At 33.3% G+C, this 11,165-nt stretch overlaps 1 protein-coding gene across 1 annotated transcript; it reads left to right on the plus strand.

Annotated features, from left to right (window-relative positions):
- Positions 1–5,694: 5,694 nt before the first annotated feature.
- LOC114377630 (O-fucosyltransferase 29-like) lies at positions 5,695–10,910 on the plus strand. Its single transcript, XM_028336239.1, has 9 exons — positions 5,695–6,431; positions 6,532–6,622; positions 6,999–7,075; positions 7,360–7,448; positions 7,534–7,723; positions 7,891–8,072; positions 8,348–8,450; positions 8,717–9,045; positions 10,270–10,910. Exons 1-9 carry the CDS (start codon positions 6,150–6,152, stop codon positions 10,586–10,588), a joined length of 1,662 nt encoding a protein of 553 aa, XP_028192040.1. The 5' UTR covers positions 5,695–6,149; the 3' UTR covers positions 10,589–10,910.
- The last annotated feature ends 255 nt before the right edge of the window (positions 10,911–11,165 follow it).

An 11,165-nucleotide genomic window follows, 5' to 3' on the forward strand; every position in this document is an offset into this window, starting at 1 on the left:
AAAACTCTTTTTTTATATATAAGGTGCCCTACAACAATAGATTGATGTTTGCAAATAATTTAATGATATTTGAATATGTAGGATGACCGGGGATCGATCACTTACTTATCCATTCACAGGCAAGGCATGAATCACAACTTAGCCTATTATTGGAATTGTCTTTTGGGTTTGTCCATTTCATAGTAAGTTCAAATTTTGATGAAGCTAACAAGAAAGTGCTGCGAGTCTGGCCTATAAGAGCAGATTTCTATGTTCAACGAAACGCAAATGGTCGAACATAAGTAGTTTAGGTCAAGTCCTCCAAAAGAGGTGGTTTCTATTGCATCCCCTGTCCTCATCATTATTTACTATTCTTTCTATGATTCTATATATCTCTCATTTCCACCCCCACAATACCCGTATTTCACGAGGAAGATCTTCTAAATTCTCAGAGAAAAATAAATTGAAATTAATACAAGTAATAATAATTGAAAACATAATGAATGATTGTATTATATGGAGTAGAAACAGATCAATCAAGGATTACGCTGTTAGGTCAAACAGTAAAACAGGATGATCAGGGTCAACGCAACCTAGCGTAACTATGGAGTCAAATGGATTTTGTTACATAATTATACTTTAATAAATACTTAGATTATAGCACGTAAGGTAAGCACACTTTAAACCTACCAGGATTTGTTGCATTTTTATCAAAATTGTGTTAGGTACATTCAGATTGAAGTTGGGAAGATGACCAAAATTAGAGATGGTTTAGTATTTTACTTCTTGTTCATGACTTGCGTTATTGTTTTATTATAAGGAGGGTTAAGGTCCAAGTGATGTATATATTGGTTTTCAATTCGCCATTAGGTTTATCTAGATGATGGAAGTGTCACTAGCCCTACATGAATTATTTTTCTCGTTGTCATTTCGTAATATAGAGGGTCCTATTTTTTCTCTCTTGCGCACACTAGGGTTGGGGTTGCTTTCGCGGCCTAATTTTCTAATTTGATTTTCCATTCCAATAATAATGTTTCAACGCTGTTGCTATTGTGATGACGAACAAACGCTTGAAAGTTGAAACCCTGTTACCGGAGCCAGAAACGAACACATAAGCAACGTAAAATAAAGAGGGCGAAAAAATGAGAAAAAAATCTGAAAAGTTATCAAGAAAATGAGATAAACGAACGAAAATAAAAGGTAAAATCAGGAAAAATTCAAATAAGACATCAAATAGAGATTTCGATGTCGTGCAATGCGAGCGTGCATGCATCATCAAGGGATAGATAAAACTAAGAAATAAATTCAAACAAATAAAGTGAGAAATGTAATTAAAAAAGGGAAATTAAATAACTCAATCTAAGATCACATGCATGCAGAACGAAGCAAATTTAAGAGAAAAATTACTCACCACCAGACCCCCCCCAACAGCCCTATTAAAAAACAACACACTTAAAGTCACGCACACCAAACAAAAAATACCTATACAACATGAAGTAGAAATCTCAGTCTAAAACATAACGTATGACGTGTGTATCGTTCGAATCAATTGAAAAATAAATCTTCACCCTCAGTGGAAAAAATCTTAGTAATTCTTATCAATGTGCAATGAATCAGTAAAACATAATAGAAACACAAACGTAGGCGTGGCAAACCTGCCATGATTTTGAAAGCCACGTTGTAAATGTAACGTTCAATCGCGTAATTATTAAATTTGAAGACTTGTGCTTTTTTGTTGATTACGGATAGAAAATTTTGTTTTTGGAGCATCTATTCATTCCTTTCCGGTTTCCACTTACAGTCACACACAAACATATATATATATATATATATAACGTATCAAATGAGAATCATCACATGAATAAAAATGAAAAGTTATGATCAGAATGGTCATCATGGTGTGGAGGTGGTCATAGTGCTGATATATTTTAAAATGACATAAATTAAATCTTTGGATATTTGATTTTTTTTTAATTTTAATTTTAATTTTTAATCCTAACGATTGAGATTGATCATTTTCATTTTCACATAAGATGATCATTCTCATATGTAATATATATACATATATTAAAAATACTTAAAAAGATAGATTAATTTTACAAAAATTGATTAAATTAAAAATTAGTTGATAATTCATGGTATTATTTTATTTTGACAAACAATATTTTTTTAAAATATAAGCAAAAGATCATTACTAAATAGTAGTAACATATTAACAAATACTCTCATTGATTCTATCTCTTTTTTTAGACTTATATAACTTTTAATTAACATCATCAATGAATATCAAATGTCAAACTTTTAGATATAAATCACTTAAAAGTAGTTTATTATTCTCTTAAAAAAAAGTACTTTATTATTATTGTCCGTTTAAATGTATTTTTTAATTTCTTCTAACTGATTTTTAGGAGTTTGAATGTCCAATTTAAGACTTAACATATTTAAGCCTTGGATGTATAATTTTATATAACTCAAAACAGATAGCAATATCTAATTATTAATGTTTGTTGATTCTCCATTATTTATTGTCTAAGTGCAACCAAGCTATATTGCCTTGTTTCTTGTTTCATCCTCCCAAGGATTCTCAATCAAGGAGTGCCATGATCATGGTCAATTGGTCATTAACTCATCATGGTGGGGAATAATACTTCCAATAATCTTAGTTTTAGCCTTCGGTCTTGACATCTTGAGAGTTTGATTTATATATTCTGGGTTCATTGATAAAAGTAGCACACAGCAGTAGGCCCGGCCATAAAAGCCCAATCAAGTAGTTGGATTTGGATAGGCCTAACTTATTTCACTTTGGGCAATTGTTTTGTGCACCCATTGTTCTAGTACACCCAGCTTGTAAATTCTGATAGTACTCCCACTAATAAACATATGGATTCATAATCCGTAAGAATATGCTTATGGATTTTTAATCCGTAAGAGTAAGTTTATAGATTCGTAATCCATAAGAGAGTTATGAATTCATAATTCATTTACGAATTCATAATCCGTAAACTTATGGACGTTCTAACCAACTGAACTAATAACTTAATTATATTATAAAATAATTAATGTCGTTATATATAACACTAAAATTTTTAATGTATATTTAATGCATATGTAAATTTACATAATAATTTTTGTGATAATTAATTCTTATATGTTTATATATATAAATTTTTATGAAACCTATGATTTTTATTTATAATTTATATATGTAAAAAAATACATTATTAGATCAAAATTAATTGTAATAAAATTTTGATCTAATAATATATTTTTTACATATATAAATTTAAAATAAAAATCATAGGTTTCATAAAAATTTATATATGTAAACAAATTAATTATCACAAAATTTATTATGTAAATTTACATATGCATTAAATATACATTAGAAATTTTGGTGTTATATATAGTGACATTAATTATTTTATAACATAATTGGCCTATTAACTCAATTGGTTAGAGCGTCATGATAATAACCTGAGAGTTATAGGTTCGAATCCTGCATGAGTCAATAATTTGTAAAACATTACGAATCCATATGTTATTATTAGCAGAGATACTTTCGGAATTTATAATAATTGTCTAGGTATACTAAAAGAACACTGGGTCACAAAGCAATTTCCTTGACTTTGGTATATTCTAAAAGTTTTGACTAGAATAGGTCCATTTAGAGAAAAGAACCTCATATTTTTTGGAAATGGATCCATTTCGAAAAATGAATTTTTTGGAAAATCACCGAGCAGTTGCTTCCTCTACCTTTTTAACCTTTTGTGAAAATTGAAAATGTAATTTTACACTTCAGATTAAGAGCAGTATTGCAGTAAGCAATTATGGAGTGCAAGAAGCAACTGCGAAAATGACCGAATGGAATCCGGCCCAAATTCAACAACACAAATAAATCTGCACTATTTTATTTAGTTTAATTAAATTTTGAAACCAGGAGCTAAACAATTTTTTGGAATCTGTCGTTTATAAATGTGTTACAAAAGGCATTGGTAACACTCCTCTGAAATTATACCACGTGTGCCACTCAAGAGGTTAACTACACCATTAATTATTATTAGTTTCCGCTAAAAAGAAATTAGCTTCCACTCATTATTGGTTTTCTAATTATATTTTTGGCTTTAGGCTACTAATGAATGACTGCCTTAGTGCCACCATCGAGTACTTGGGTCCATCTTCTGTTTAAAAGCGCAAGAAGAACGAACGGTGGTGAATCTAGAATATGATACTAACTTTAGCACCCACTAAACTTTTGTAGTTTAAACTTTAAAGTGAACCATGAGAGTGGCACATTTCTTCGATTTTCTTTTCTTTGTCCCTTTGAGCAAAGGATCGAACACATTTTACGTGTTATATGGATCAAGGAATTTTCCATTTTCAGGGATTAGAAGCTGTAAATTTATGCCACCAAAAGGATAACGAAATCAGGGTTAAAGAGTTCGCAGTGCACGTGCGAGTGTATATGTTTATATATGGCGGAAAACATCCTGTGTAACTAAATATATTAAGAAATTCCAGCAACAATACGCACTCAATTAGGCATCTTAAAAGCTTAAAATAATATTAAAAACACTTTTAAATGATTGTGTCTAGTCTAATAGACATGTGTTTATATATGTAAAAAATAATTAACATGATTTATTTTAGCAAGATTAAAATTGATTTTAAATAAAATTTATATTTTTAGTAAAATGTATTTTAAGATTAAAAATAACTCTAATATGAAATAGGAAGATCCTAATTATAAAAGAGAATTGATTGTAAAAAATTCCTTTCTAGAAAATAAAGCAATATAAAGAGTGAGTTGCACATAGAGCAGTGGTCCTATTCTGGGAATCTGATTGTCGTTATCGTAAAGGAGACGTTAAATAAAGTCCCTCCTTAAATCGTCTTGTAGCTGCTGTCGTGTTTTTGTCCGCCCAGAGGTTTGCAATTGTTTGTATAATATCCCTCTATTGCCAATTAAAATTGAATCACGTCGTTTTTCTTTGAGACAACTAGCTAGCAACTCACCAATAACCAAAACAAAAGATATAGATTGGTACCACAATATTCTTTGTTCCTTTTCAAATCATAATGACAGGATTAAACTAGATTTGGTGCTGACAAAACACAAAACAAAACAATAGTGATGGGCAGTATATTATAGCTCAAATGCATGTTACGCCACATACATTTATTTCTTAAACCTCTCATTTCTTGCGGAATTGAAAGAAATTGCAACTCACATGGCAGTGCAGAAATTCATTAATTGTCATATTTGGTAATTGTCTCGGCTTAAATCAATCCTCCTCATACCAGCTAGACATCTCGTAGCCCTAACCATATCTCTTAATAAATGACAGGCAGGCGAAGGTAACAAGATGAGAGAGGTGCCATATACAGTACATGATGCATATCCACCATAAGAAATTTTATGTTAAAAATAACAACAAATGTCAAATAACATATAATTTGGGTCATGTATATATACATTTATATATACACACTATTTCTAATATTTAAAGGTGGGATTTATAATACAATATTTCATTTAATCAGTAGAAACAAACACACATGGATTAGATTGGTTATAATAGAAGGAATTGATCCTCATAGTATAGTAAACCAAGATATTATTATTATTATTATTATTAAGAGAAGTATTGATATTTAATATCTTGATGAATACTTTGAATGGAAATATATATTTTGTTTTTAACACAATGGAGAATAAAAATTCCACATTCCTAGGTAGTCTGCGGTTGATTCTGCTTTTCAGTTTTTCAGATTCAGGGCTTGTTTCAACCGGGACAAATATCGTTTCCAGCAACACTGATCCATCCTCCTGCACGAATCACGTTATAATTATTCCCTTCTTCTCCTTTTGCTTCCACACCGTTCGAAAATTAAGTAATAAAACTAATTCGCCACAGTTTGGTTTGTTTCGTGAATGGGATCAGATCTGTAGGCCCACGTTTTTCATTTTCATTTTTAAAAGAGAGAGAGAGAGAGCAGTGTGATTTTCTTTCTTTCCTTTTGAGGAAACGACAATTCTGTGTTGCCTCCATATCCGTGCTTACTCACTAAACTGTTCTTCAACCATAAAGACCCTACTAATTTAGGGTTCCTATACTTGTTTTTGTGTTGGGGAGAGGATGTGAGGGTTTGTTTCTTGTAAGGTAAAAACAATGGGTGTGGGTGTGGGTTTGGAGAAGTTGAGCTTATTATCGACGACGAACCTGGCCGTGTTAGCTCAAGCGAACAACAAATGCAGCAGCAGCAGGAAGCACGTGTGTTGGAGATCATCCACCACGACCACGACGCCGTTTCAGCAGCAGCGGAAGCCGATCTCTTGGTCTGTGATGTGCGGCTTCATGCTATTTGGGCTGGGCCTCATTTCGCTCTTGACTGGCCACATGGCCTCTGATCTCGAATGGTACTCTCACCGTCGCTCTCTCTACTCTACAATGGTCAGTCATTTCTCATTCTTGCAATAATAATAATCACAATGTGATGTGAGTGAGGGGTTGTGAATGTTTGGGTTTTGCATGTGAATTAATGTTTTGTTAGGATGGGAGCTATCGTGCGCCAATCGATGTTTGGAAATCCCAGTATTCTAAATATTACTACGGATGCGCTGAAAGGGGACGCGGTTATGCTCGTGAGTTTCTTCTTCATCCTCTCACCACTCCCAATTTCGTTCAACAATTGCAATTCGCTGTTTTCTTGTGCCAGAATTTAAGCCCTTTGGTGAATCGTTTAATGTTTTCTCTTTGTTTGGAGCACTCACTTGTTTTTTTTGCTGAGCTTGAGCTATGCCTGTGAACGAAAGGCTGGACTGATCAATTTTAGGGTGTAGGATGTTTTTTATGTGGCTTAAGGGATGCGTGAATAGATTGAATTGAAGGGTTTTGTTTTATATTTTGATTTTGATTAGTTTGTTCATGAATGAAGTCTTTAAGATCGGGCCGAGGTATATATATACTAACTTTTCCGTCTGTTATCTTCTCTCTTATTTTGGTAACCGGATAATGTAGCTGCTGTGCCTGAGAGGATGTCAAATGGCTACTTGCTTATTGGTACTAGTGGAGGATTGAACCAACAAAGAACTGGGGTGAGTGGGACATAAGTTTCATCATAGGCTACATTATGGTCATTTGTGTTTTGTGTATGATCTGCTGTCTTAGTTGCTCGCCTCGCCTACCGATTAAAAGCATGAAAATGATAAGAGTTTTTATGCAATTTTCTCTTTAGTCGGTTGACTCTGATTCTGTTGTTTTCACAAAATATGAGGGTCTGTTAGTTTCCTAGTCAGGCTCATAATTTTATATATTTTTAAAAATAAAAATGAACAAGTTCTTTCTATGGAAATGACACTCATCATGTTCCTGCATCCAGATAACAGATGCTGTTGTTGTTGCCCGAATTCTTAATGCCACACTAGTAGTACCGGAGTTGGATCATCATTCTTATTGGAAGGATGACAGGTAATTTGCAGTTCCTTTGACGCATTCACCATGAGAATCAAGTTTGTTGGTTCATTTAATAAAAGGCATTTTTGTTTGAATACAGTGACTTCATCCATATTTTCGATGTTGATTGGTTCATTTCTTATCTCGCAAAAGATGTTACTATTGTTAAAAGAGTTCCTGATAAGTTCATGCGGTCAATGGAGAAACCACCATATACAATGCGTGTCCCAAGGAAATCAGAGCCTGATTATTATCTTGATCAAGTTTTGCCTATACTTTTGAGACGACAGGTATAGACACTTGTTATCGATACATATTTGAACTTTTTTAATTCACTAGATGTTTTGATTCATTAAATAACTCTCCTGGTGAAGCATTAGTTGCTAGTTTTTGTCAATTTACAGAATGTCTCTGAATTTGGCTGAGGTAACTAACTAACATGTAGGAGATTTTACAGGTTGTTCAATTGACAAAATTTGACTACAGACTTGCAAATAACCTTGATGATGAGCTACAAAAACTACGTTGCCGCGTTAATTTTCATGCTTTGAGATTTACAAAACCTATACAAGAACTTGGTCAAAGAATTGTTATGAGAATGCAAAAGATGGCACCGCGTTTCATAGCAGTCCATTTGAGGTTTGTTTGATGTTTCCCATTCCACAACTTCTTTATAAGTGTTTTGAAATTTAAAAGTTATTGCAATTGGAAGTGTTTGTTTACTTGTACTTTGGGGTTTATGGAAGGGAACCCCTCAAATTCAACTTTCTCATGTTACTTAATAATAGCAATAAAAACAACTTCATGTTTCACTCAAAAGTATGAAATAGAATAAATTACATAAGAGTTTGGGAGGCGAGGAGGATCCATGTTAATTGACACTAACCACAGAAATCATGATTGGTTTATGACAGGTTTGAACCAGATATGCTAGCATTTTCAGGTTGTTATTTTGGTGGGGGAGAAAAAGAGAGACGTGAGCTTGGTGAAATCAGAAAAAGGTGGACAACATTACCTGTAAGACTACAATCCATTGACTTCTAATGGACAAATATAATTCATTCAACTAACAAGATTGTAACATTTTGTCCTTTCTTAACCATTCTGACTTTCTGGAAGATATTGAAACCTACATTGTTTCTTGGCGCATTGCCTGATATGCTTTCTAAGTACAAATTATTTTTTGCCATATATATAAGACTTCTTAAAGTTGAAACTAATTAACTTTATGCTGATATGAAATGAATGAGTTTTTTCCTCACTCTTGAATCATGATAAAACAGGATTTGAGCCCAGATGGAGAACGGAAGCGAGGGAAATGTCCTCTTAGTCCTCATGAAGTGGGTTTGATGCTGCGGGCACTTGGCTTTTCAAATGACACATACCTCTATGTTGCGTCAGGAGAAGTATATGGAGGGGAAGAAACTATGCAGCCTCTCAGAGATCTTTTTCCCAACATCTATACAAAGGAGATGCTAGCTGAGGAAGAGCTGAAACCTTTCCTTCCATTCTCTTCCCGCCTTGCTGCTATTGACTACATTGTTTGTGATGAAAGTGATGTATTTGTTACTAACAACAATGGTAACATGGCAAAGATTCTCGCAGGTCGAAGGTAATAATATATAAAATCTTTTTAATATCCTCCTTTTGTTTGTTTAATACATTGATGAACTTATTTCTAAAAGTTAAACTAAATACAATGAACAAATTATCATCCAGAACTTGTAATGGAAATGCTAGAATCATAAATATGATTAATCTTTTATGGCATGTAGCTACTATGTTGCATTATTTACTCTTGAATTATATTCCAAATAGGTGGGAAAGCATTATTTAATCTTTTATGGTTTTACTTGGATTTGGGAAAGCATGTTGTATTTTATGCTACTTATTCACTGGTAGTCTTGTTGAAAGAAAAGGGATAAATTATACATTTTGGATCATCTGGAATCATGAACTTCAAAATTGTTGGAAGAATCAGAGTATATGATGTAGGTTGGGTTAAAGATGGTTTAGGTAATGATGCAATGTCTACAAATATGGTAAGATCTATATCCTATTTCTTCCCCACCTTTTGTTGATTACAATACTAACTCTCACGACTTGAAAATGTTGGAGGGCAGTTGTTATTGTGCTAGGAACCTCAATTGCATTTTGTGTTGTTTGGAATTAGCAAACTGAGTTATAACTATAGGGACTATTTTGGCAAGTTTCAAGAAAAATTGAGATTGTGTAATATATTTGCATAGACGACAATGTGCTTTGCTAAGGACCATTTTCCTAGCACGGTTTAGATCTTTGGCGGCTTCATTTTAACTGAAAATAGCTGAACCCATTGAAAAGCCAAATCTGATATGCTGTGGATGGTAGAATTAACATTGAAGTCAAATATTGTATAGTTGCATGTTACAAAAAACAACTACTTTGCTTTTATTCAGGCATTTAAGCTAGACTTGATTAACGTACTAATCTTCTGCCAATATTTGTTTTTCCCAAGGGTCAATATTGAGGAGATTTCAATGTTCTCATTTACAAATAGGCAGCCATGTAGTTGATTTCAGTTATCTTTTGCTAAAGCAAAAGTGGTCTTGTGAAAAGTATAACGTGTTTCAGGAGGTTTCCTGTAAAGCCTGTGCTTTCCTCAGCTCTTTTTCATAAACACAAAATTCGAAACTTGATGCTAATAGCAATTCCTTCAGGGTCTCTTTATTGTTATTTGTAATGCACATGAGCTACTGTGCATAATGCTTGCTTTTACTGACTAACATATTATCTTCCTATTCATTTATTTTTGGCTAATGTGCCTCCTGTTAACCTTTCATTTTGTTTACAATAGGAGATATATGGGTCACAAAAGAACAATCAGACCAAATGCAAAGAAGCTTAGCACGCTATTGGCGGGAAGGCATCAAATGGACTGGGATACCTTTGCCAAAAAGGTTAAGTCATGCCAGAGAGGATTCATGGGAGAGCCAGATGAGATGAGACCTGGACGAGGTGAATTTCATGAATTTCCAAGCTCTTGCGTGTGCAGGAGACCATATGTGGATGAAGAACTCAGCAAAGAGGTATACCGTTCCCCTAAACTCGTTGCAATTAACCTTACTGCAAAAGCTTATTCCTCGTCGAATGGAATTAGAAGAGGCAGGACATGATGCAGTAGTTACCTTGAACCATGGAGGTTATATCTAGCGGGGCGAAAGAAAATCAGTGTTGTCTCTCGCTCTGTTAATGCCAACTGAACGTCAATTGAAAATTGAATGCTATGGCAATGCGTCCATTTTCACACAATTGATCTCTGTAAATCATCAGGGGAGGGGTTCTTAGGTGGGTGGCTCAGTTTAGGACCTAAGGACGTCAATGCGTTGCAAAGTGTAGATATATATAATATAATATTATAATATATGCTTAGCTTAGATTGCTTTCAATCTTTTTTCGCCACAATGTCATACAAATTTGAGTTAGACATTTTCTCCTATTCTATCAGCTTAATCTATTTTTGTCAACTAATTAATTCAGATATATTAAATTCATTGATCAGGTGCAACTTCATATGGAAAAATAGAAATTGAAAAATCATAAAAACTCAAATCAGATACATAAATAAGAGTGTATTAAGCGAAAATTCTTGGATGTTTTGGGAAATAATAACAGTAAGGTAGACTATATATATTTTAAACAAATCAATTGTTATTTTTATTGAATGTTTGTCAACAAATTAATAATTACGCT

The sequence above is a fragment of the Glycine soja genome, chromosome 11 (assembly GCF_004193775.1).
Source record: "Glycine soja cultivar W05 chromosome 11, ASM419377v2, whole genome shotgun sequence".
Lineage (NCBI taxonomy): Eukaryota > Viridiplantae > Streptophyta > Magnoliopsida > Fabales > Fabaceae > Glycine > Glycine soja.